We start from the raw sequence: 27,627 nt of genomic DNA on the forward strand, positions 1-27,627 counted from the left end.
ATGGCCTGGCAACCATCACTTTATATTATTTATTAAACGCTCGATTGGTTTTATGTATACCCCAATAAAAAAGGCATAAAAGCTTCTCAAGAATCCAAAATAATTTCTACCTTTAATTAAAAATCGCAGAGTTTATATAATGCCCCGCCTGCCCTCATAATTTGCATTGCCTAACAAAACTTTTGCGGCCCGGAAAATGCAGGATACAATCCCAACACCAATTTACCTTATCAATCACCTGACGCGGCAGTCCACAATTTGTGGAGGGGATTGGGGGGATGGTTAGGGCGTGTTCCTGACGCTTAATCAAGCGCTAAGTCCACAGGAATCCCGCGAACGACCCTTTTCTCAAGTTTTTGGGAAACCGTTTACCTTTCACCTTTCACCTTTGGGCTTTCAGCTTTCAGCTTTCAGCTTTCAGCTTTTGGCGGCGGCGTTCACCTTCCGGATCGGAATTGCGATGGCTATCTAGCAAGTTTTTCGCTTTTGTGGCGGTAATTTGTTGTTGTTTCACGTGGTTGCCGGCCCATTGGCTTCCTTGGCTGCTCAAATGAGGCGCATCATTAGTTACTAGACGTTGATTTTCAGTCTCCCTTTTGGTCGCGATTTATTATTAATTGGCCACCGCCGCACCGTTGTAACTTTTCCGCCTATTTGTTTTACAAGTTTTTCTTTGAAACTTTTCGGCAGCGAGCGAGTATTTCAATTATTAACACTTGTGCCTCTCTGCCACGATTCACTAAATAATTCAATATTCGGGTTTTACTTGTTTCTCTGTCCGTAAATATTGAATAAATATTTTCTATTTAATTAAAACTTCATCCTTTTCAATTGCCCCGGATTGACAGAGGTCGGCTAATACTCCTGCAAGCCGGATTTAATATTAAATTTGTAGGCACTTTGAGGAATATTAAAAGGGGGTTAGTTCAGTTAGTTATTGCGGTAAAAGGCCGCTTATGCTTTCTGGGCAAAAACATAAATCAATATGCGGACTAATAGCTTTCATATGTGCATAAGTAAATACGTGGGCAATTTGGGAAAAAAAACGTGCCTGAACAATGGATCCTTAATTAGAATTTTTATTCATAAATTAATCATAATCCAAAAGCGACTAAAAACAAATACTTTTTTAAATTGAAAACGTTGAAAAAGTACTATCTCGTATCCGGGAGAAAAGCAAATAATTAATAACGCCATATTTATTCGCATTTAATTAATTTGCGCGACCATATTTCTGGCTCCGACATTTGGTTTGGCGCGAAGGTGGCATTAAATTTAAAGCCATTTCCATTGTGGTCGCAAATTGGGTTTAATTGCCGGCCAGCCGGTTATTAAATAAGACCAAAACTGCCCGCGGCGATATAGGAATTTGTCGCAATTCGCGAATGCATCTGCATGCGGCATTCATTAGGCTTTAATTTGCTTTAAGCCAATGCAAATGCCACTTTAACTGTTGCTCGCCACGATGCGCCATGCAGCGCTGAATTGGTAAACACTGGTAAATAAAGCGTCGGGTAGAAAGGGGTTTTACCCGGTGGCGCCGATCCTCCAGCTCGCCCCCAGAAATAATAAACATCAATTGCCTAATGCAAACAACCGCAGGAGCCAGGAGCCGGGAGCAGGAGCAAGAGACTCTCGTGCTTAGTTCAGTTGTTGTGCACACACCCATGCTTATATTCGTAGTCGTCCGGGCCCCTCCACTCTTCCTCTCTTCAAGTGTTTAGTGATATACACTGAACATTTTTAGTTCCTTTTAAATAAGGAAACCATATTTGTTATTTCACACATTAAGGTTGCAGTAAATGCTGTAATATTGAAAATAAAACAATTTTTAATAAGGAATAAATATTAACCTTTTTAGAACCCTTAGGTATTTGTCTTTTTCTCAGTGTACATTTGTTTGCATTTTTGTTGCTGCTTTATCCTCGAAAAGCAGTAGCAGCAGCTGAAACGGAAAAAGTGCTCTGTAAATACGCAGCGAGACGCGTCGTATAGTATTTAGGCAGTCCTGGCTAAGGACCCTGCACCACCGTCCTTCGCCGCCCTTGCTTTACCTACATATTATTGTGTGTGTGTATGCCAGCGTCTTTTTATGAACTTGTTAACAATCTAACGACCTTTTTGTCCCGGCTACCTCATTGTGGCTGTAGCTGCCTTCTGTATTCCGTATGTCGAGTCGAGTGGCAAGAGGTTGGCGCATCAAATGTTTGGGCTTAACAAATATTTGCATACTTTGGGCCCGCTCAGGAAAATAACATAATTTGATTTCAGCCAGAGAGCACGACGAGGTAATGTGATTTTGGCTTGAACAAATGTAAACATATGTTTGCGTTTGCATAGATATTTTTGAGGTTTTTATGACACAACGCCTTGTGCCTCTGCCTGTGATTTATTGGCATTTAATAGACAGCGCTCTCGGCTCAGTGCAGGATGTATATTTCGGTGCCCTACGTAATGCACAGAAGCTGCTTAAATGACCCACAAATATTGCATAAGCCCATTGCCCGGTGGCCAGTGCTAAAAGTATGCAGTGCAAGGACCATCACTCCACTCCAGGAGCTTTAGAGAAGACAAAGCTCATTATTTATTCATAGCATTCAGCACAGAAGTGTTTATGTGGCCGGGCCACCCTTACTTACCAACCCGGTAGCCCGGCATCTCCGCATCTTGGCCACAAATTGGCTAACAGCAAGGAGAGGCTTCTCAAAAAAAAAGGACAAGTGGCTTTGAAAAAAATATGCAAATTTAACTTTTTACCCAGCATAAAAATAAACTTTTTGATTCAACCTCTAGTTTTAGGTCCGAGCCCGGCGCACCCGAACGAAATTGTCAATATTGTAAACAGATTCTTTTCGACCGAAGCTGATTAGATTGGCTCGGGGAGTGCGTCTGTGGATGCTGCTCTGTGTCCTGCGAGCTCCTCCGGCCTCCTGCCCCGTATAATTGCTACTCTTGTTGCCAAATACAAATCCATACGTGCCGGGCCAACTTTTGCATTGCCATTTGTTCGATTCGTTCGAATTGTAACATTTTAAAGCTTATTTGTTCGGCCCACGTACACCACTGTGTTCTCGGTTCTGTGTTCCCTTGGAGACCTCTCTTGGCCAGAGGCTCGGGGTTGGGGTCGGGGCCAGGCGGGGCCTTTGTGTAAATCGTTATTGAACACTCAAATCCTAATTGCACCCATGGTGATCACTAGTAAGTGCGACTGTTTGTCCATGTTTTGCGAACGGAAAATGGTCAACGACTTGGCTCATTTGGGGAATGAATGTATGCTTTATAGGCGAAATGACAGTGTCGATTTGTTTAGTCCTGACAAAGGGGTTACTCCCAACGATGAGTGTCGTTTGAAGTATGATTATTTTCCAGCTTCCTGAATGTTTACATTATGATCTTGTGACTTTGATAGCGTTTAAGTTATCTTTTTTACTTTCTTTAACAAGAATAGTAAACAATTGGGTTCTCTTACCTTAAGAATATATTTATATAATAACTTTAATGTTTCTCGTATTCACTTTGTTCATTTTTGTATTTATTAGCTTTCTGACTGCAATATGTACAGTCTAAAAGCACACAAGGGACCGATTAATTAGCTTACTTGTGTTATACTAGAATTTCCAATGGTTTTTAGTTGCAAACACAGAAAGTCAGGAATACCAATGACTTTGCAATATGAGAAACAACCTTTTATACTTTTTAAAGAATACTCTAAAATTCGTCAAATTAAATAGGTTGATTTTTCATATATATGTTACTCTTAATAAAACCAAGCTCTTGTAAATTTTACTCTTTCGAGTGTTCCCTGTTTAACTAAAATCCGCCTTGATAAATTGGGTCAGCTTTTCGGATAACCTTTGCTTAGTAGCCTAAACAATATTTACCAAGTCAAAAGTGTTCCAAGATAAATCGAGTTCCATCCCAGAAAAATACAAAAAATATACAAGATATCCGTCGTCGGCAGCTAAACACAAGTTTTTCCCTTCCGCCAGATGCCTTATATACATACATATATAAAGTAAACAATAGTTACATTGATTAGGGTCTAATTTTTGTTTAAAGCCAAGCTCGGAAAAGGCTGTCATACAATTTGCATTTCTATGGTCTATGGGTTCCAAGGGACTTTCATAAATAGACGTCCGTGTATGAGGAGCAATAGAAATTTGTTCAGCAGCTGTTGTCGTCATCGTCGTGTATTGCCATGCATATATTAGATCCGCTGTTTTTGTACCCAGCTTGGGTTTTAAATTAGGGAAAAGAGAATCCTTTTCTACACACATACACTTTAATATACAAGACCCTTGTACAGCACAGTTGATGGAACAACATTAAACAATTTGGGCGAAAACATGTCATATGTTTATTTATTTTTAGGAACAGAGTTTCGGTGAATTGCAAAAGTTTCGCAGGAATTCTAGGCCAGCCTACACTCGTTTCAGTGTGTGTTGAACAGGAAAAGTAAAAGCAAGCACATAGAAATCAAAACACATTTAAATTCGACTAAGGACATTCATGGACTACTCTACAGGCAGGCGGAGAGTATAAGACAATTCAATCAGCAATCAAAGGCTCCACACAATATGCTACCAGTGGCCAATATCCCCCCAATAAGCCGCAAAAACACCATCATCGATCAGAGCTTCCTCTTTCTCTCTCTCTAGAATAATAAGACACAGAAATAAAGAGTCTCACGGAAATGGCAACAAAGGAAAGGAAAATATAACCGGCCAAGCGAAAAAATGCCCCGCAATAATAAATGATAATTGATAATAACATTTTGCTACCTTCCTTCCGACGCAAAAAGCCGCAAAGCAAACCGGAGTGGAAAACGGGGCGAAAAAAGCGAATAAAATACCCGTAAGTGTATGTGGGGGAAATCAATAAAGGCGATGGCGACAACATTTGGCCACAATTCCAATTTTGCGGCAGCTACCAGCAAGCCAAAAAAAAAATACGCAGGAACCGTACAACCGAGAAACATTTCAACAATTTCCGTCGCCGTCGCCGCAATGTGAAAATTTTCATTTCAACGATGCCGCATGAAATGTGCCATTTCTTAGACACCTCCAGCATTTCTATGCGACTGCACACCGCGGCGACAAAGTTAGACGAAATGTCATCATTTCCGTTGGGAAACTGTGCGCGCTCAACCGTCAATGCCCAGGAAAAGTGGGAAAGCTCGGCGTAGCTGGGAAACCGCCGCTTAGTTTTTCCAGCAATGATGGCGGTTCCCGGTTGAAAAAGGTTAACTAAGAAAGCCATGCAAATGCCTTTTTATTTCCCCACAAAGTTTTGGGGCCGCAAAAAAATATAATATATATATGTATAGAGAATTCCAGGGAATCAAAGAAAACTCTTCACTGGCCCCAGCCAATCCCTCTTACGTTTCTTAAACGAAGCGTAAAATTGTTAAATGAGTGCGAATGTCTACAGCGAAAAAGGGCTCCGCTCCGCTTCCTTGAATGGCACCCTACTCTCGTCCTTTGACCAATTCGCCAAGGCGGCCCTCGTACTAAATTATTGATTAACCATGTTGTTGGCTTGGCTTATTTCAACTTCTGTATGCGTAGCTCAAATTGAATTGAATTTTTCGCCGCATTACTGAACGGAATGTCAATTGATTGGTCCTAGGGTCTGGGCGGGTCTGGAAAGTTTTAAATCCGGTCTGAGAGCTTCTAGCGACAAACGTACACGGTTTCAAAAGAAAATAAATTATATTACTTTATAGTTTATTTGAGAGCCATTGTTACAATCAATTCTTTGGGTAATTAAGGCACCACCGAACCGCATATTTAAGATCTCTCAATGGAAATGCAATTTCCTCATAACCTAGTTCATATTGCTTTGTCGGCTCGTTTGACATTTCACTGAATGGAAAATTTAACACAACAGCTTCATGTAAGACAATAAAGACGTTATGCATGATAAAGGCCAAGACAAAGAACTGTTGCTGATATTGATGGCTTCGATGAAAGCCATTCTGTCAGGCATTCTCTCACCCATTCTGCCATTCAACGATAAACGTCACAACAAGTTACCCTGGCCAACTGGGGGAACCGCATAAATGTACCTGGAGTTCCCCTGGTGCCAGGTTGCACCTCCTAGATACAAAGTTGTCTTGTGTTTTGCTACTTTGTGGGCTAAACAAAGAGTGAAGAAATTTCGGAGAAAGAGAGCTTAATTGAATCTGCTTGTTTGCCTTTGAAAGACCAGTTTTCGGTCATAGTTCGGATAATGTCAGTGAAACCATGGTAGTATTTTAAGAAGTAGAAGTGTTTAAACAGTTAATAAATTGTTAATTTATTACAGGATACTTTTACAAATAATTTATAAGTTTCTTCTAAAAAAGTTCGTAAGTTCGAAATTGCTTTTCTACTACAGGTATGGTTCAGCCTGGTTAAAGGGTATAGTTGTTCATGTTTAGTAAATCGCATACAAAATCTAGGCTATCTTCAACTTATGGCTATATCTAATATATAACTTTTTACAATATAATAAAAAATACAACAACATATGGGTACAGACTTAATAAAGTATTTTCAAAGCTTTCAATTAATGCAAGATTGTTATGGCTGCTACGCGGGGTTTTTAAGGGCCCAAGTTCTTATGTCCAGATTAATATAACTAATATCTGAAGATTTACCCAAGTTTTCATAATTTCCATCCCTTCAAAAGTCTTTGTCCCAGCCGCTCAACTCCTCCGGCGGCTCGTAGTCATTCTCCACGCCCGACGGCCCAAAGTACTGCAGATCGCTCCAACTCTTTAGAGGTCTCTTAATGGGGGAAGTCAACTGCTTGGTCTTCAGCTGCTGCCAGTCCAGGCTCTCGAACCAGCTGTGCCGCTTGATGTCTGCGATTCCCTTGCGCTGGTAACCCAGCCGCTCCGCCGGCAGCTGCTTGCAGAGATGCTTGACCAGGTGCTGGGCAGACTTGGGGATCCGCGAGGGCATGTGTATGACATCAATGCCACTGAGGATTTGCTGGTAGATCTTAATTTGATTGACGCCGCGGAAGGGGGTTTTACCAACAAGCAGCTCGAATATCAGAATGCCCAGGGCCCAGTAGTCCACGGCACGATCATGTCCACGATCCAGGATAATTTCAGGGGCCACGTACTCTGGGGTGCCGGCAAAGGTGTTGGTCTTCTCGTTCTGTCGCACAAACTTGGCAAACCCAAAGTCCACCTGGCAAGTAAATTATTAAAGCTAGAGCTTCTGCAACAAAGCTGGAAACCCCTTTCTTAATCCATACCAATTTGCAGTAACCATCCGTGCCCAGCATCAGGTTCTCCGGCTTTAAGTCTCTGTAGATGAACTGGTGCGAGTGCAGGTAGTCGAACGCTTCGACGACGCAGCCGGCAATAAATTTGGCAGTCTTCTCGTCGAAGTACTGGCGCTTTGACATCACCGTCCACACATCACCGCCCATGCAGGCCTCCATTAGGAAGTAAACGTATTTGTCATTGCGGTACGTGCGATATAGCCTGCAATGAAATTATATTTAAGCGTGGCGAGTCAGCGCTAGGGTTGAGTTACGACCTACTCTACTATGAAGGGCGAGTGCCGGCACTTATTCATTACGTTCTTCTCGTTGTAAACGTGCTCTATTTGATCCTGCTTGACCACCTCGATTTTCTTGATTATCTTCAGGGCCAATGCCTTCTGGTTGTAGGACACCAGGTCGACGCGTCCAAAGGCTCCGCAGCCCAGAGTGGCGATCTTCTTCAGCTCCGAAATGGCCACCTGGGAGTATTCGTTATCGAATTCCAGGGATTTGTTGCTGCTTCTTCCGCTGGTGTCACTCCGCTGACTGGGTTTTTCGCGCAGCTGCTTGATTGTGCCCAAATAGCTAATGAAGGCTCTAAAACGAATATTTTAAAAATTATTTAGGGTAACGGAAGTTCCTTTCTGTGGAACTCACTCTCTGTCCAGTACGAGAACCTCGGTACCCGGGGCATCGGCATACACACTGGCCTGCCTCACGTCCGCATTGAGCAGCGCCTGCTCGCCAAAGTAGTCGCCCCGCTTCCGCTTGGCCACAATCTGTTCCAGCTTCTGTTCGTCCTGCTTCTTTATGGTCACAGTTCCGCAGCGGATGATGTAGAACTCGTTGCCCAATTCGCCTTCGCGCACAATACAGGTGTCGGTCTCGTAGAATTTCTAGGGGGACAAAGGAAAAGCTAGTACTGATTTAGGGCTTCGACATGGCCGCTGATATATTACCCTCTGCAGGAGATCTACGACCTTGTGCAGCAGACTCTGGTCGAGCTCCTGCAAGAAAGGAGCTGACCGCAGGAACTGCAGGTTCTCCTCGCGCTCCTTGGACCCAGAGATTTGCATGATGGCCCTAAAGGTTTCGCGGGCAATTTTCCAGACGCGTGCATCCGTTGAGGCTATAAAGTTCCGAATGAACTACTTCTTTTCCTTTTTAGATTGGGTGAAATTCGGGACTCACCCTTGATGGTGGCCTGGCGGGGGGCATTGTAAAGGATGGCCAGTTCACCGAATACCGTTGCGGGACCAAAGCTACCCACGAGCTGACCCGCCCGGATAACATCGTACTGACCCTCCGCGGACACGTATATCTCGGATCCATCCTCGTGCTCCCGGATGATGAGGCTGTGCTTCTTGTAGCTCGCCGGGGCCATTGCATTGATAACCATCTCCTTGCGCTCCTTGTCCATTAGATTATTGAGGAAATCATTGCGCTCAATGGCCGTTCGTATGAGATTGCGTGTGCTGCGAAGCGGATTCATGGGGTAATAACCGCGTCTCGTTCGTTTGTCTTTCTCTCTAATTCTGCTTCACTTACACTTCGTCCTTGGCAATAAATTCGATTTCAATGTCGCCTCGAATGGGGAAATTCGGTCGGACATGGATGAGGCCACCTTCCACGCGCTGGGCCTTCGGGGACGAGGAATCGCTGGATTTTCCACTCTTGCTCTCGTCTCCCCCGCCGCTCTCCTTGGGCCTTGCTATTTGATCCTGGTAGTTTTCGTGTGAAATTGCCAGACAAAAGATATACAGAAAGGGAAATAATACTTATTATTTGGTTGATAAGAGCTGAGATTGCAAGCCGTTTGAAGACGGATTTAAATGGTTTCAAGTGAATTAAGACTAGGCTTAGTTTTCCCTAAAGTTTCGATCTTTAAATTTCCCAATCTCAAATTCTTTACCATTAACCTCTATGGGCAATCCCAGTGCCATTACATGCATTTGCCGTTTCGGCTAAGAGCGCAACTAGCCACAAACAGTACCTGAAAATAAACGCTTTCAGGCAGCAGTTCGGGCATATGGTCTTGAAAACTCCGCCGTAAGAAGCCCATTTCGCTGAATCAGCAACAGATTCCGTGCCGGAAGCCAGCCGGCTAAGGGCTGATTAGCCACAGACTCTGCCAATGCAGCAGATATATCCCAGAGCAGATCCAAGCAGTGGCAGTAGTGGCAGGGGGAACGGCATTATTTGCTCGGGAGAAAGTTTTAGTTCGTGTCTGTTGGCGAACAATTAACATTCAACTTGTTTTTACAAGTGTGCCGAGCGCACGGTACAATTGTCAGCAGCTGTTGCCAGTTTCATTTTCTCTGTGAGAGCCCCCGGGCAATATAAGGTTAAGAGGGTAGGGGAACATTAGATACGTACGTTGACTCTCACATAAAAGTTGCCCTAAACACACAGAGTGTGGGAGATTGTGGCTATTCGACACATGGCTTGTGATTGTCCCTGATCTTTCCTTAAATCTGTAGACAAAACTTGTCGCGTTTAATTAAATATATTTTAATTTATTTTTAATCCTAATTATAAGACAGGCAAGAGGAATATTCTATATTAAAGCTGCTTTAAAGTCAGTTTGCCAATTTAAAAACTTCTATCTCGACTGTCGCAGAGAGATTGTAAAGTTTTTGATTTATTTAGAAAAAAAGTCACTTAAGGGCCATAAAGTATTTGGTTTATATGTTTAAACCAACCTCATCTTAAGTTTCACAAAAAGGCATTAAGAGAACACCATTTATTATACTTACAACTTATTTACATTCTCGTTAAACCCTATCAACCTAGATTTATATTGCGGTTAGAAAATAAATCAGACAACAACAACATTTAGTGAATAAATGTAAATGCAATATAATTTAGTTTTTCAAATGTTATTGTTCTTCCTAAAATTAATTTAGATTTTTAGTCAAAAAAGTTTTGGTTGTGACGGTGACTGGTTAAAAGTTTTAAAATAAATAAAGTACTTAATTCAAATTAAAATTTTTAAAGAGTATCAGGAATTGATAGCATTTACTAGCTACAGCACCTCTCCTATTTACTAACTGATAATAGATAGCCAGAACCCTTGGCCACTTTCTCACTACTAACTGATAGTCGAGGAAATGGTGCGAAAGCCGCAAAGTTCTGGCCAGTTGCCGGTCCTGTCATCTGGCAGGACACACACCCTCTCATTACTTACTTGATTATTCGCAGCATTCGCCGCTTGCTCGTCCTGTGCAGGACGCTCCACGCTCCGCTTCTTGCGCAAGTGGAGCGGTGTGCCGGGCACAAGGAGCTCCGGAGGCATCGGCGGTGCCGGCGGTATGTTAATATCGGGCATCGTGGACACACGTCGACGACGGTGACTGTCTGCCGGCTGGCTCTTGGCCTGGGGATAATTGAGTGACACATTGCTAGAGCTCTTGGCACGAAGGGGCGGAGCCTCGAGGTGGAGACTCTTGTTCCTGTTGCCGTTACTGTTACTGTCCTGTTCCCGTCGCTCCTGTGGCAGGAAACCATTTGTCAGCTTGGCCTCGCTGCTGCTATTGCTGCAGTTGTTATTGTTGTTGGTATCACCGCTCTGGCAGGACAAGGTGTCATCTGTTTGGTGGGCGCTTAGTTCCTGCGTGTGACCAATGAAAAACTTTACGGGCGCCTCGGACTCTGTCTCCGTGCCAGGTGTTGTGGCGAAGGCCCCATCACCATCATCGGTGCCGCCCTCATCAATTATGCCATTCTCATTCACTTTGAGTTTTGACTTGCCGCCATCCACGACATCATAGGCATGTGCATTAGCACCCACCTCCTGGACCTCTTCCACTTCGATGCTAGGCACCTCGGAGGGCAGGGCGGTGGGTCGCCGCTCTTTGACTGGTTTTAATTTTGAATTTGAGCGTTTGACATTAATTGCGTTGCCGTTGACAGAGGCCGCATTCTCCTCCTTCTGCTGCAGCCTGATCCTGTTCGAGAGGAACAGGCCATTGTTTGCACTGCCATTCTCGGCAACCGGCTGCAGCTGCGAAGGAGATGCCAGCAGGGATGCGGAGGCGGTGGTGCCCACGGAGACGGAGGCGGGCTGCTGTCTCAGCCGTTGCAGTTGGGCCTGGAGGCCGGAACAGCACCAAACATTTACCAAGACAAACAAAGCGGTGCAAAAGTTTCGGCATTGGGTGTTGGGTGTTCAGTGTTGAGTTTCGAGTGTTGAGTGTTGAGAGTTGAGTGTTCGGTGTTCGGTGGACATTGGAGGCGTTGTCGACAGTGTGTATATATTTACAAGTGTTTTGTGCCGATATTATTGTGTACAGCGCGAATCGTTTGAAAGTATAAGAAACATACAAGCATGTGTGCAAATATTAGTCGAGTGCCGCAAAGAGCGTACGAACAGGCCAGAGTGGAGCAAGTTGCTCCGCGGTAACTCACCTCGCTGGCACTGGGCGTCACTATGGGGGAGTACAGTGGCTTTTCCTCGCGGCGAATGTACAGGCCAATTTGCTAGTTGAAAAGGAAAGAGGCCAGGTTTTAGTCAACAGTTAGTAATACAATTTATGATTTAGCACTAAAATATGATAAGTTTACTATTTACCGTCCTTTTTCTATTTATCTTAATTTCATTATAGGTTATTTTTAATATATTACTAGCTTCTTTCGTAGTCTCAAAATAAGTAGAATCAGTTTTTACATTTTCCACAAATGTAAATTCACACAAGTAAATTCAAGAAAACGAAATAAATGCTTGGAAAATCAGGCTATTAGTCACTTGTTAGTTTGGCACTTAATCTTTGATATCTGATTTGATTTTCCTGTACATTCCATTTCCCATAAAAATAATTTGATGCTTAACACCTCTTACCAAGGCTTATTTTGACCAATCTCTGGATCTGCTGCCATTGTCAATGTAACCCTCCATTAAGCCGGCAACCGAACAAGGAATTTGCATTGCCATTTTGTCCCTTAAATACTGGGCTTTATTCTCCCTATTTTATGTTCCCTGAAGTTTCCGTTTTCTGTCCTTTTTTTGTTTGGCCTTTTCAACACGTCAGTTGAGGATTTCCTGGCCACTATTCCTAGATTGATTGGCTTAAACTGGCGATGATAGTCAGGCTTTGAGCAAATCTCACGAATTTCCATAAATATACATAGGTATTTTAGTGTGTGCAACCAACTTATTATTCAATCTTGGCTTTCTGATTTGCATTCTAGTCAAAAGTGACTGACACTAAGAGTGTGGTGTGAAGTTAAGATATTTTTGCTTTGAATTTAAAAAAGGAAATATAGATAATAATGTCATATAAATATTTATGAGGGATGCAGGGAATATTTATGGCATATAAAATTACTTGAAAATGCATATATGGTTTCTTTTCTAATACCTTTTATAAACATTTCAAGGACATTAGAAACTACTTTGCCAGTTAATTATTATTTCATAATTTATTATATTTAAAATATAAATAAGAAAGTGTATTTTCTCATCGACCTTATAGCCTCGGAAAGCACACAGCTTGTTTGGGGAATATTGCGGTAGGTTCGTTTTATTATACCCTTGCAGGGTATTATAATTTCAGTCAGATGTTTGCAACGCAGTGAAGGAGACGTTTCCGACCCCATAAACCATATATATTGTTGATCAGCATCCACAGGGAAATCTTTCTAGATATGTCAGGAAGAAATCGATTTTTTGTCCATTTTTGCAAAATTTTATAAGGGGTTACATCATTAAAATTTTTGATTTTGATAAAAAATTGAATTTTCAAAATTTTTAAATGAAGTATGCAGATTTATTAACTGTAGAAAATCTTGCACAGAACAGTTTTCCGATTTGAAATTAATGCTCTTTTGGCCGAGTTATGATATTTTTAATTAAAAAAAAAATCATGTAGTTTTTTAATATAAAACAAGAAAGGAAGCTAACTTCGGCTCGCCGAAGTTTGTATACCCTTGCAGATTGGTTTTCATATTTATATCATAAATTATAATGCCGAAAACAGACACTAAACAGAGTTTCATAACATTTTACCTATACTTATTATGTTTACAGTTTGAAAGTTACAGTTATACATTCCCAGCTTTACATTTTCTCTACATCTACGGATCGCTTCTATGGCAGCTATATGATATAGTTGTCCGATTTTCATAATATTGTTACCAAAATTCTGAAATAAGCTCATGTCTTAAAGTAAATGAAAATACGTTGAAAAACAACGAAGTTATAATTTTGTCTATTACTTTCCCTATCGTTCCTATGGCAGCTATAAGATATAGTCGTCCGATTTTCATAAAATTTATACCAAAATTCTGATAAAATACCAGAAGCTCATGTCTCAAATTAGATTTAAAATTTTTTTCTAATATTTTAACTTATTTTTTTAGATTTTTAAAATTTTTTTAGAATTTAAAAAATTTTTTTAAATATTTTAACTGCCAAATTTGAATTTGAATTTAACTGTCAAATTTGAATTTAACGACGATCAGTTTCAGTGTGCCCAGGTGCAGTTGTAAAATAACACCTAAATTTGGATTCAAAAGGTTTGAGTCTCCGCTTACTTCAGCCGGCTCCGAAATGGTTTGAAACTTGGACTTTTTATAACAGTTTATACCAGTTTTCAGTTGCTTGCTGCTGATTTCTGTTCGCCTGTTACCCCAATTTGGGAAACGGGCAATTTGCATGGAAATGTTCGGAAATTTGGATTGGCTGCTGTAGGGATGTTGTTGTAAAAAGGTTGTTGTTGCCATAAGCTGTTGTTGTCGGCAACAAATAGGTATAAATGCATAAAATGAAATATAACAGTTTATACCAATTATTATTTTTGCCCAAATGTTTTTATAACAGTTTATACCAGTTTTCAGTTGCTTGCTGCTGGTTTCTGTTCGCCTGTTACCCCAGTTTGGAAAGCGGCCAAATCGAATGAAAAAATTTGCTCACTTGCATCAGTGATGCTCATCTCCATCAGTGATGCTCACTTCCATCAGTGATGCTCAATTCCTTCAGTGATGCTCACTTCCATCAGTGATGCTCACTTCCATCAGTGATGCTCACTTCCATCAGTGATGCTCACTTCCATCAGTGATGCTTACTTCCATCAGTGATGCTCACTTCCATCAGTGATGCTCACTTCCATCAGTGATGCTCACTTCCATCAGTGATGCTCACTTCCATCAGTGATGCTCACTTCCATCAGTGATGCTCATCTGCATCAGTGATGCTCATCTGCATCAGTGATGCTCATCTAGCTATATTGCAATATTGGGAGGCTATAAAATCGGGCTTAATGGCAGTGATGCTCATCTGGCTATATTGCAATATTGGGAGGCTGTAAAATCAGACTTTGCATCAGTGATGCTCATGTAGCTATTTTGCAATATTGGGAGGCAATATATCAGGCGTAATAGCAGTGATGCCCATCTAGCTATATTTCTTTATTGGGACAAAATAGATAGATGAGCATCACTGATGCAAAGTCAGATTCAGTGTGCCCAGGTGCATTTAAGCAACATTTTAGCCAAAAAATGTACAATATGGTCACATCTGGTTTGAGTCTTCGCTTACTCCAAGATCAATGGTTCGAAACTTGGACTTTTTATAACAGTTTATACCAGTTTTCAGTTGCTTGCTGCTGGTTTCTGTTCGCCTGTTATCCCAATTTGGGAAACGGGCAATTTGCATGGAAAATTTCAGAAATTTGTATGGACTGCTGCAGGGATGTTGTTGTAAAGGGGTTGTTGTTGCCATCAAGCTGTTGTTGTCGGCAACAAATAGGTATAAATGCATAAAATGAAATATAACAGTTTATACCAATTATTATATTTGCCCAAAAGTTTTTATAACAGTTTATACCAGTTTTCAGTTGCTTGCTGCTGGTTTCTGTTCGCCTGTTACCCCAGTCTGGAAAGCGGCCAAATTGAATGAAAAATTTTGCTCACTTGCATCTGTGATGCTCATTAGCATTATTAAAAAATTAAAGCATACTTTTGGGGTTTTCTATTAAAAACGTGGCATCTTTTAGGCGGAAGTTCAGATTACAGTTTGAGAAGCACTGGTCCAAGTGAGATTCAACTTTTACAGTTTGACAAGCACTTTTCGGATAATATAAAATGGCCATATCTAAAAAATGGTGCAAAAATGTTGAAAAACAGCTAAGTTATAATTTTTTTTCTAAAAATTTATCGAACATTTGTATGGGAGCTATATGATATAGTCGTCCGATCCGGCCCGTTCTGACATATATAGCAGTGAGAGTATATAGAAGACCCTATACAAAGTTTCATTCAGATAGCTTTAAAACTGAGGGACTAGTTTGCGTAGAAACAGACAGACGGACAGACGGACAGACGGACAGACGGACAGATGGACAGACGGACAGACGGACAGACGGACATGGCTAGATCGACTCGGCTGTTGATGCTGATCAAGAATATATATACTTTATAGGGTCGGAAACGTCTCCTTCACTGCGTTGCAAACTTCTGACTGAAATTATAATACCCTGCAAGGGTATAAAAATCAGATTTTATAATACAAAATAATATTTTTCCAAGTCAAGGAATCATTTCCGACCCCATAAAACATATATATTCTTGATCAGCATTAACATGCGAATCATTCTAGACATGTCCGGAAGAAATCGATAATTTGGCCATTTTTGCGAAATTTGATAAGGGGTTACATCATTAAAACTAGCTGAAATGGCCAAAATTTTTGATTTCTTAAAATTTTAAATTTGGTATGCAGTTTTTTTAAATTAACAAAAACTAACACAAAACTGCTTTCCGAATCGAAATAAATGCATTTTTGGCTTAGTTATGATATATTTTAATTGTTACCTGCAAGGGTATACAAACTTTGGCTGGCCAAAGTTAGCTTTCTTTCTTGTTTTTTTTTAGGTTTTTTGTTTTTAATTTTCCACCCCGTTTAAAAGTTTTGCCATACATATTTTGAGCTCACCCATGGGGAAAGCTCTCACATCTTATCTTTCAATTGGCGTGGGCCCTAATGAAATATTCAGACCTGTTTTGGGGGCCTAGTGCAGGCATAAATAAACACGTGTCAATTTGCGAGTCGCCTGGCTGGCTCGGCTTTGATATGCTAATCGACCTAAACGACGGCATTTTGACAGGTTTTCCGTTTTCCCACGGAAGCGCCGAATTCTGTTTTTGGCGATAAAGTCAGCGATAAGGTTGACGCCCGCCCAGCCTGCACTTGAAGGCGGCATTTTTTTTTCTTGGGAAGATGGAAATGAAAGGGCTTCTTGGATTTCGAAGAACGTCTTTAGTGCACATAGAATAATACGATTTTTAAATGTATGAAAAAGGTTTAACTATATTTTATTAACTTCGATATATTCTATATCCCCTTGAAGAGAATCAAAATAGTTGTTGGATATTTCTAACATTTAAAACAAGCTTATTGATATGACATTTTTTTTGCTATGCTGTTCTACATTTGATATTAACACCTTTTCCTTACAGTGTACACTCGTTCTTCCAGTCTAAGCCATTTCCAGCATTCCTCGCCGAAGGGCGTTTGCTTTTCTAACGGCTTTGGCCCCGAACGTCCCGCAGTTATTTAGAATTACTGTGACGTGTAAGCTGGTGCGTGCAATCACGTTCAATGTCGTTCCCGCGCCTAGAACCATGTCAGATGTACGCACACATACAGATGTTCCTACAGATAGCCGGGACATCCGACGGATCCTGCATATTTATACGTCATTTGGAGCTCTCCGGCTGCAAGCTGCTCGCACTCACAGCACAGATTTCCCTTCTGGATTTATGCATGAGTTCGGGAGTATGACTCTCAGCTACTTCTGTTTTTCCCACACCTATTTATATGCATGCTTATCATATTTTTGCATATCTAATACCAGCGACGACTCTTCGCAGAATGTTTGTTATTGATGAAACGCCAAGATTGCAGAAAGTCAAGTGCCGTGCAGATTGAACTAGTTTCGATAAGTTTTCATGTGGCCATGTGACCAATTTGTAGAGAGAATAATATGCAAATATATGTGTGTTTATGCGATTCTGCTATATGGCACAAGGTTTCCTGTCTTTCATCAATCAAAAAATATTCTTTGAATGGGGGAAATACAAACAACAAGGTTATTGTAACAAAAATAACAATATCTTTGGTTTTTTGCACCCATCTACCATATTATTTTTCCAGTAATAAATGAAAAAATATATTACATACAAACATATGTGGGAATCAATGGGCATTAAAGATTCTGCACTCGTGTTTTTTCCCCAGTTTTTTGTGCCTGGTGAGATAAGCCTGTTAAAAAGTGAACGTCATGGGCAGAAAAAATTAATGATAAGGGAAACAAGGTTTCGCTCCAAAGGCATTTTAGCGTGATTCAATACCCTATATCCAGGGGGGACAAGGTTATTTTCGGTTGTAAATAAACAAGAGGAAAACAAAAGATATATATGGGTTAGTAAGTCAGTTAGAAACAAACATATTCTAAATTTTTTTTACCTAATTAAATAAAATATTGTATGGCATTCGTTAAGCTTTTTAGGGTTTGTAAAACTCTAGTGCTCTCATTTTCCTTTAATCAAGTAAATTTAAATAGGAAATAGGCTTTAAAATTAATATCATTTATATAGGTTTCTCAACAAATTCTTAGTATACAAATGTAAAGCCTAAACCCACTTCTATTTCTGGGGTTCCCCGCGACAAATACCATCATTTATTGCTTCAATTAAATATTCACAAACATTTATCACAGAGTACCTTCCATGTCGTAACCAAACCAATTATTTGCACTTTATTTTCTGTTTCGCTACACATTATTTATGGTTTTTTCTCGCCGCCCCGATTAACTTAATTAAGCACTTGATGAACTTATCAGCGGGACTTATCAGACAAGTGCAATACCAGAGCGTGATCTGTGGCACGCGGAACTCACCACGGGGCTATCTTGTGTGTTGAGTATCGTATCGGTGTTCTCATCTTGGGCGGGGGTAAATTTGTTTTTACTGCGATGATGGAAAAGTCGGGGAAAGCAGGCCATATTGTCGCCTAAGGATATGTATCCTTGTGTGTAGTTCCTTGTGGATATATGTAGATATATAAGGCAATTGCTATATTGGCCGTGGTTAGGGGTTCGCGCTCTCTTTTATCTCAAATCGTTGGCTGCGGCTGCCGATGCGTGTGGGTTAAACACTTTGATTGCCCCGGCCATATTCCGTGATTTATGGTCGAGGATTTAATTGCGGCTATAAATTTGTTGTGTTCGGTTGCAATTGTCGCGGATTATGTATGCTTCGACTATTATTTCGATTTACTTCGGTACATTGAATACTCATTTGCTTTAAGTTGATTAGCTTCGTCTATAGAGGGGGAAAGTCTTTTTTATAGATTTTAAGAAAAAAATCTTATCGGCATTATCAGGCTTGTTGTCGTTGTTTTTTTTTTAGAAATACAAATACAAATTTGTACTCTTTAAAATATAAAGAAAATTTCACATTGAATGTTGTTAACAAGTGAAAATTTCAAAACTCAAATTCAAATATTTAGAAATTTGAAGACATTATTGCTTTGAGTTTAGTCAATACAATAATATCTTATTAAGTTAACTTAATCAGTTTCCGAAAATGTTTAAAAAGTACTTGAAGCTGTAGATGACTTTTCGTGAGGCTTAAAACCCTCTTTCAGAGAAAACTAGAAACTTGCACTCGATAAACCAACCAGCCGGAGATTGTGCTTGCCATCAAAGCCACCAGCCTTCAGTTTGGCAACACAAAACAAAAGGATCTGGGAGTGGCGCTCTAAATTCTGGGTTGACCACATCCGTTTATCAACTGTCCCAGAAAGTGAAGGCAGCATTTGCTTTGCATCTGATAAATTTGTTTGTTGGCGAACAAAAGTTTCAAAGTTCAAAAACGATGCCGGCCAGAGAAACGGGCTGCCTTAATTACCGCCTCAGAGCAAAAGTGGCACCAGCTCCTCCGGATGAGTCAGAGTGCTTGCTGGCTTTTATCATTGGGGCCTCTTATCGTCTCAAATGCCTAATTGTTTTCTATTTATGCGGGGGGATTTTCATTGTTTGGCCAAAAGCTCTAAAACAAATGCCTTGAACGGCCGCCCCAAAGAACGGCAACAATGCTAGGGGATTGCCGAATGCCCGCGGCTTGGAATATTAACAAATTTGCTGGTCTCAAAAATTACACACTTATATACACTTCTATATACTAGTATGTACGGTATATCAACAGCGAATTGTATTGTATTTCCTTATACGATTGGCCGATAACGGACCGAGCAATCGGAAAATAAAGAACTCCGGGTCCCCGCTGGTTTGTGTTTTGCTTTCCCAGCCATGATTCGCTTTTTAAACAAAATACAAAAAGCAAAAAGAGTAGCAACAACGACCGGAGAAAGGCCCTAGAGAATGGCCAGAGCCGCCAGTCACGAGTCACTCACTCATTTATATTAATTTATTGACATTTTCGTTTGCAGTTATCAGCACACTTTTCCTCTTCTTTACTTGTTGTTCCTCGCTGGCTTTTAATGCTGGTATTTCATTGCATTTCATAATGAAGTTATTGCCTGATTTCTTTCTTCTCCGTTGGTTTTGATTTCGTTTATTGATCTAACATAAAGTTGACGACTGTTTTTGTCCAAGGGAACTTTACGGGGTTCTCTCCGATAAGCGTTTTTTTTTTTTTTGGTTTTTTTATGGCCGCACAAAGGTAAAGTTCACGTAATTTCCAAAAACTTTTAGGAAATGTATGTTTGACCATAACCCTTAAACAAAAAAAGATTAAAAAACAACAACGAATTATTTTAATGGTCTGACGCATGCGTTATTTTTCACTAAAACACTCAAATGTTTCCCCGAAGTTGTTTGAGAATATGTCAGCCATATCTTTTGATTAGATATCAATATCAGGGAACTTCAAGATGATTGATATATTTTGTTGACTTTCAATTTGTCAAAATGAATGGAAATAACTTTTGGAATGGAAATAATATGGATATTTCACTATATTTCTCATTTGAAACACTTGAAATTCACTTTTCCGCCGACCACTTGAGCCGTTCACGCCGAACTGGCATGTCACTAATTCACTGGACACTTGGACACTTGGTAATGGCCTGGAATTTTTTGGGAATACATATATCGTGCTATTCGAACTTCCTAAAAAACCACAACGTTTTGGTCATTTAACAAGATCGCACGTAACAACTTCCGCCGCATGTAGGCCATTTCGGGTCTGAATCACTTCGGAATCACTTTGACTGCGGAGCCCCAAGGCTGCCCCGGTGGTGCCTGGGGGGAGGGGGTTTGAGTACTTCGGTGAGAGCCACGCCGATCCGTTTATACCTTCCGCACACCTGCCGCCGTGGAGGCTGATAACTCGACTAATTTAACGCGGCCAATTTAAATTGGCAATTTGCTCGACGCGGTAACGCCGACTCCGACGCCAGCAGCGCCGTCTACAGCGACTGCGACGGCGACTGCCGCCTAGCTTTATGTTTATCGGTATCAGTTGGAGTCGAGTGCCTGCCTAGCGCCTTATCTATGGAGAAGTGTTGGGTATGCCGGGCGTCACTGTTAACGCGGCACTAAAGGTCTTTTGGCCCCAAAGCACATGGGAGTCGCACTAGGAGGGGGGCTTGGCTAGTAAGTAGCTTCTAAAAATTGTTTTCTAATACTTGCTAACCCTAGGTAATCAATTTGTAAGGGTTGACATATGGTTAGTAACCTCTTTTGGGGTAGAATCTTAAGCTACATTTTTAAAGATTATATTTTGGCTTTCACAACCTTAAAAATCGTATTTTGGCCTACATCCAAACCATCCTTCCCTATGATCTTTTCCCTTTTCTTTTCGTTTAAAGAAATGTCTGGTTAGAGGGTATTAGATCCGGAAAATAGGTCTTTTGAGGATACAGAACCACAGGATAGAGTTCAAAAACATACAACTTATTCCACACTTTAAAAAGTACTTTTTTTTTAACCCTCCTTAGGTAATCAATTATCCTTGCAAATTTACCTCAAAAGACAAATATGACACCATTTTGGCTACATACTATTTTTAAAAATTATTATAAATAATTGACTGCATTTTTATTATTATTAAAGCACTAACCTTTTTCCTTATGCAAAATACAAAATTTAAATCAAATGGGTTGCCGAATCACCAGAGCTGTGGCATCGCAAATTAGAATTCTCCGGGCGTTGTGCGGATAGATGCAAAGTTCGCGACTTAAGGCGTCGGAGTTTTTATTCATTATGCCTTAAATGCGTAACTAAAGCAATTTCAAAGTAAAACTCATTTTCACCCTCGACTTCGGCCACATTCGAGCAAGCCCCGCGGCCTTCTACGTGCTCATATGCTGCTCGAGGGCTGCGCCTAAAAGTATGCACGTATCTCCAGACGTTGTCGTTTGATTAAACTTGTTAACACACACACACCCACACACCCACACCCTCGCAGCGGAAAGAAAAGCAGAAGCGGATGCCAAAAGTTTGTCAGGCCATCACTTTAAAGTCGGTAGTCGACGGTGCGGACTCATTTGGGCCCGAAGAAACATAAATTGCTACATACTACGGGTGTAGTATATGTGTGTCCGGGTATTTCCTGGCACAGCAGGAAGTTCTATTGCATAATCTTATTAACCACATACACACACACAGGGACAGAAAGAGAGCCCAGTGTACACACTATGAATACGAAATAATTTATGCATTCAGATCCCCGGCAGCGGCATTTGCCTGGAATTGTTGACAACTTGTCTACGGTTTGTGGCAATCCGCATTTTGATTTGCTTTGCCCAAGTTTTTACTTATCCGATTAGCCCGTCCTAATTACTATATAGCCTGTGTGTTTGCATAGCTGTGGCAGCGCGGTCACATCTATTTGAATTTGATTAGTTTTGATTGCATTCCTGTTTGGCTTTGGCCGGTCCGAGTGGCAAGCATATTTATTAACCCGTGTCGGTTGCGACAGCCAACTGAATCAGAGAGTCAAAAGGATAGCGAGTGCACAGCTGCTGTCAATATACTAGCAATTGCTATTGGAGTTTTGAGTGAAATGTATATGGATATATATTTTTTACAGTTCACATATACTACTTTTGGAAGTGGTAAAGCGGGAATAGGACTTTTGCTGGATTCAACGCAATATATATGGTTTTTTAACCACAGTTTTGAATGTTATTCACAATTTTTTAGGGAAAGATATAGCTATAAAATAAAGACAACAACTTAGGTGTAGGTTTTTTCCAAACCCAAACCCCCGGAACTTACTTAAATTCAATTGATTTCAAATCCGTAGCGTTTCCTGTGATCTCTGGATATGTCTAAAATAGCTTTCTCCATTTTGAGTAATAGACAGAATTGAGCTACGAAAAAAAATTGAACTCTCTTTTTTTGACCTCAACTATACACTTAGGGCTAGAAAAAAGTGAATCCTGGAAATATGGAAAAACAATTTGGTGGCCGAAAAGAAATGTTCGCCGGCAGCGGCGACGGCGAGCGCTGTGTTTGTGTTTTATGGCCCACGGAGCCATGATTGATGCGCTCCTCGAGCTGCTCGCCGCTTTAGTGGATTTTCAAATTGCTTTTTTCCCGCTGACAGTCGACGGCTCGCCAACGTGGAAAGCCGGCGGCAGTTATTCAAATGCAAACGACAGCTGTCAAAATGGTTTTAACTAAAAATTCGACTTTATCTTTCTCCTTTTTCACCCTTATTTTTTCTTTTACTCCTCCACTTGCAGGTTCCTGCGCGAAAAATGGGCCAACTGTCAATGAGTGACTGCCGGGCCGCGGCAGTAGTCCACGTCCTCGTCGGATCTCCTGGCGCATGATAGGCCATCTGCCGGCTGCAGAAATACTAACATTCATAAGTCAGGAGTTGGAGGAGTCAAAGCCGGGTCAATGACCGTCGTCGTCCGGCTCCTGCCGCTGATTCTGCTGCTGCTCCTGCCGCTGGCGGTGCTGCCCCACCAGACGACGGATGTCGCCGCCGTCAACCACCAGCAGCATGTGGCGGATCAGAAGTTCCAACTGCCGGCCGTTCCGCTGCCGCCGCCGCCGCCTTTCTCCGCAGCTGGGCATAACTTTGCGTTGAATGCCTTTGCCGGAGCAGAGTCCTCCTCCGGTGGCCACTCTTCTGGTCCCTCCTCCTCATCATCCAGCGGAGCAGGCAGTTCAGGATGCGGCGGAATGCTGCGGGCGCGGCATGGTGTGATACAGACGCCCAACTTCCCACACCGGTTCGGCACGCCAATCGAGTGCGTCTGGATAATCGATGCCTCCGATCTGCCTTCCACGGGCCAGAATGTCTCCATTGTGGTGTACCTGACCCAGCTGTATGTGCTGAGCGGTCTGAAGTTTACGGAGTACATGTACTACTCCGACGACTTCAAGGTGCCCGCCCATCGCGTATTCACGCTCACCGAGGACGATGTCACCCAGGCCACGTGGGTGCAGTTCCACAGCCAGTATCTGGAGATACGCTTCACGATGGCCACGTTGGATGGCACCCATCTGCGGGCACTGGACCGCCTGCTGGACGTCTATGGGTTCAATATTACCTACGAGGTGCAGAACGAGGTGAAGACGTCGCAGTGCAATGCCCTGCAGTGCCGCTTCCTGGGTGATTGCTATGCCACTGCTGATTATAGGTGAGTCTATGAGCCTATAGTAAATATAAGATAATAACGATAATAAATAATACAATAAAGCTGAGTTTATTTTAAAAAGGTAGATCATAAAAGAATAGTTTTTAGGTATCATTGCCAAAGAACCTAATTAATTTTCTGAACTCCAAAAACATATATCACTTACAAATCGCTTGACATTCGAAAAAGTTTGTTCAACATTTTGAAAATGCAATTAATAACTGGCTGCCAAATGAACTACCCAGGACTGGGATGTATTTTGCAAACATTTATTGCCCCTTTTTTTGGAAGCTCTGAGTTCAACTACTCAAGCGATCCGGCAGTCTGCAACGCTGAGTTCCCGTGGGCAAAGAGCACCTGCGTCCGGACTCCGGAGCATGTAGAATATTTAAGCGCCGGCAAAAACTTTTACGGCTCCCATCGACCCTTTTGGAAAATATGGCAAGGGAAAGTGAAAATGGTTGAGAACGGACCCGAGATTCACATGGTTTCCAGAGCGCAGTTCGGTTCTGACAAAATCCGAGCACACGGAAAATCACCGGCAGGTAACCTAACCGATGAAACTGTTAACTGCTCGCACATCAATCTTTTCGCCCCTTTTGGTAAAGTTGCTCCACTGGAAGGGCTTTGCATTCGGGCCGGGATTGGAGGAGTCGAGCACGCGGGGTTCAAGGCTCTCTCAACCTAAACCAAGTGGGAGTCATACATTTGTAATCTTTCAATAAGTGGAGCGCCCGAAAACAAGCATCCCGCCCTCGTCCCGGGCCAGACAATGGACGGATACGGATGGCAACCCGTGTCAGTGAAAAGAAAAGTACAAAACGTATGCATACACACGCTAAAAGTTGAAAGTCAAAAGGAAAGCGGTGTGCTTGATGCATTTTCCCTGGCAGCCGGCAAAAATCCAGGTAGTGAGTGGGTTTTATGAATAAGCTCCGCAATTGAGTTTGACAAGCTCGACGGCGAGGACTTGCGGTACAATGCCGTGACAAGTCGTGGACGTGGGTTTCGTATTTCTCTTTTTTTTTTTTTTGCTGGTTTGATTAATTGAGGAGTGCCTGCCCAATGCAGAGAGAGGGGGAGCATATAAATCTGAAAAAGCCCCGAGGAAAAGCCTTGCCTCGGACCGAATTTAATTACATTTTCAATTGTTATCCAATTAAAAAGTCGAATGTCGGCAAATAGACCATTTTAGGGAAATTAACGCGTAAACAGGACGCGGGACAGTGACCCCGCTGGAGGTTAAACAAATCAAATTAATTGCGCAAAAACTTTTGGCAGCTCCAAGTTGCAACTTTGACGCCTACTTAACATAATTATTATTAATTGGCCAACTGAAGGCCCAAGGCCGCGCATTTGGCCGCGCTAATTGAATATTAATATCAACGTCGAAACGAGAGTGAAATGTTTTACCGGAGGGGTTGGAGAAATTAATATAAAAGTGACAGCTGAACTAGAGAAGTTGCATCGGCCAAAAGAGAGAGTGCTCCCGTGCCCCTGAAAATATATATAAAATTTCGCGCCTGCCACGTAGCGGCCCGTAACTTAATTACCAACTGGAGGCAAATGAGCAAAGGCCCGTTCCATTCCGTTCCCTACGTGCCTCAGATAACGAAGTGTGGCACGAACCGACCTACTCCACACACAGCCCCCCAAATCTCTCTCAGTGCACGATGGAGCGAGTGAAATGTGCGGGGTTGTCAAGTGACTTGTGTCACAGCCAAGGCATCACAGCTGCTGCGTAGTACTCGTACTCGAGCTCGTATAAACAACGAAACAGTCATGCTCATGTTGTCAAATGCCACCCCAACTCTAAAGATGAGACTGGCGGGGGAAGCCCCCTGCAGGACCCCACTGCCTGGCAGCTCAATCTCCCACTGCATCCTCGTTTATGGCACTCGTTTTCAGCATCTCCTTTGTTAAGTTAATGTGCGAAAAATGCATAGCATCGGAGAATGCTAAATAGATGATAAAAGCGCGGGGCGGAGCGACTTTCCTGCCACTTTATGTGGCACCCAGTGCGTATGCTTAGTCCTCCCCTGCTTATTAATTTTTTGCGCCACTGTTGTACTTGCTGGGAGCGCCACTCCGTGATGGCTACAGTGTCAGTATGTGTCTACAGTTGGGGATCAAAAAATAGTGCTAAAAGTAAAAGGTTGTTATTATTATAACAAATATTTTATTTTAACAAACTATACAACTGGTTAATAAGCTTTCTTTTAACTTTGATTAGTTGGGGCACGAATTCTTATACAAATCAGTCAGGAGAGGAAGTACTGGTGAGGATTGCAAGAACTATTTAGTCCTGAAACTACTTACTATTTCAAACTCTAAGCTTAGTTTATAAATTTAAGGGATACCTAAACATTGCTTACTATCTTTAAGCTCATTTTAAATTCAAACCGCTATACTTTTGGCCTCAACTGTTTGTGTGTTAGCATTTTAATAAGCTTCTTCGCATGCGTAAAGTAAAAAGTGTCAAGTGTTGCCAAGCTTATAGCTGATGAAAGACTGTTACGAAAAAAGAGGCTAAAATTTAATCTTTTCCTCTTGTCATTTCTGTGGCACATTGTTTGGTTTAATTTATTTAATTTACTGATGGCCATTTATTTGTGGAATCGCCACCCAGTACCGCCCCAAGCTCATTAATGTCGACGACCACTAACCCTATTTAATTGCCAATAAACTTGTGTAAAATATTCAAAATGCTGTTGAGCTGCGAACTGCAGCCAGAAACTTTGGGAAAAGCGCTTCCAAGTTTTGCCGCAAATGCCAGAGAGCAGAAACAATAAGCCATAAACAATTGGCCAGAAGCCAGCAAGGACCTGCTGTCCTTGCCAGCCACTATGCTCGCTTTCGTTCTGTTTCGTTTTCGTACCCCTTCCTTTTGCCTCCTTTTGCATCCTGCATTTATTTCGCCTGACTGAATGCATTTCTGGTAGCATTTTTATGCATTTATTTGCTGCTCGAGCGTCCATCAATTTGCTGCCGGCCAATGAAAATCTGTTGCACTTCACCGCAAAGCTCAACAGAGCAGTAACCAATTTATATATTTTAAATACTTTTTCCGTTTTTAAGCCATTTTTGGGCCCTTACTTTTGCTTTTCTTTCCCTTTTCGCAGGCCGCTTTCGGCGCCTCTCTATATTTTCATTAACAAACGCTTAATTGAAAAACTTTTTCGCTTTGAGGGTCCGTCGTCAAAGGGGCCTGTTCTGGCCTGGCCTGGCCTGGCCTTTCCTTTATCGAACCGATTCAGTAATTTAATCTATGAGTATTTTCCCCTCAAGCTTGCAACAGTGAAGCCGAGTGCCAGAATGTATTCACAGTTGATGAGAGAACCGAAACGAAACGAAACGAAAAAAAGTGCCCTCCGTTTGCATTACGCATAGTATATATTAGAAACTGGCTCGACTAGCTCGGTCTGCCGCCAGACTTTCGCTCTAAAAACACAACAATGTATATTTGAGGACCCCAAAAATGTAAAAGAGGCTGTAAAACCCAATCCCCAGCCAACTGATTGGGTAACCTTTTTGCCCAGCCTCGGTAAACAAGAACCAGAAGGAGCGCTGCACCAGCGGCAATGACATCGACTTGGAATTAGGCCACAGCCAGGCGGCGTTCCACAAAAAATGGGACAGTATTGGGTCTAGAGCCCCCCTCTGAATTAAGGATACAAAACTTTAGAGTTTCATTTTCGAGTCAGGGGTCAACTTAAGGGATAAGGATTCTTAAGTAAAAATAGGTTTTT

General features: G+C 41.8%; 2 protein-coding genes across 6 annotated transcripts in view; one reads left to right on the forward strand and one right to left on the reverse strand.

Moving 5' to 3' along the window:
- Nucleotides 1-27,627, forward strand: part of LOC108081958 (uncharacterized) — a 125,085-nt gene that overhangs the window by 12,910 nt on the left and 84,548 nt on the right. The window contains exons 1-2 of one of the 2 annotated variants that reach the window (XM_070285210.1): nt 22,749-22,899; nt 22,973-23,881. In XM_070285210.1, the coding sequence (XP_070141311.1) occupies nt 23,133-23,881 (749 nt within the window). In that variant the 5' untranslated portion in view covers nt 22,749-22,899; nt 22,973-23,132. Of the gene's footprint in view, nt 1-22,748; nt 22,900-22,972; nt 23,882-27,627 lie in introns of those variants that run through there. The other variant, XM_041775681.2, reaches the window with a different exon arrangement.
- Nucleotides 6,273-20,664, reverse strand: LOC108074606 (cGMP-dependent protein kinase 1). 4 transcript variants are annotated; one of them, XM_070285218.1, is made up of 11 exons: nt 20,577-20,664; nt 18,156-18,579; nt 11,668-11,739; nt 10,448-11,350; nt 8,809-8,981; nt 8,452-8,735; nt 8,220-8,389; nt 7,918-8,156; nt 7,540-7,857; nt 7,249-7,480; nt 6,273-7,181 (listed from the first exon to the last, which is right to left on the reverse strand). In XM_070285218.1, the coding sequence occupies exons 2-11, from the start codon at nt 18,258-18,260 to the stop codon at nt 6,666-6,668; spliced, it is 3,012 nt and encodes a 1,003-aa protein (XP_070141319.1). In that variant the 5' UTR covers nt 18,261-18,579; nt 20,577-20,664; the 3' UTR covers nt 6,273-6,665. The 4 variants fall into 4 exon arrangements, with proteins under 4 accessions (XP_070141319.1, XP_070141317.1, XP_017022216.3 ...); XM_070285216.1 differs by having other exon boundaries at nt 19,673-20,591; XM_017166727.3 differs by lacking the exon at nt 20,577-20,664 and having other exon boundaries at nt 6,273-6,966; nt 7,022-7,181.

The sequence above is a fragment of the Drosophila kikkawai genome, chromosome 2L (assembly GCF_030179895.1).
Source record: "Drosophila kikkawai strain 14028-0561.14 chromosome 2L, DkikHiC1v2, whole genome shotgun sequence".
NCBI classification, from domain to species: domain Eukaryota; kingdom Metazoa; phylum Arthropoda; class Insecta; order Diptera; family Drosophilidae; genus Drosophila; species Drosophila kikkawai.

Coding starts and splice junctions, on each gene's coding strand:
- LOC108074606 (XM_070285218.1), bottom strand. CDS start 18,260: ATGGCCTGCTTTCCCCGACTTTTCCATCATCGCAGTAAAAACAAATTT. Junction 8,390..8,451: donor CCGCCAGGCCACCATCAAGG/GTGAGTCCCGAA, acceptor GGAACTTTATAG/CCTCAACGGATGCACGCGTC. Junction 8,157..8,219: donor TCGTAGATCTCCTGCAGAGG/GTAATATATCAG, acceptor TTGTCCCCCTAG/AAATTCTACGAGACCGACAC.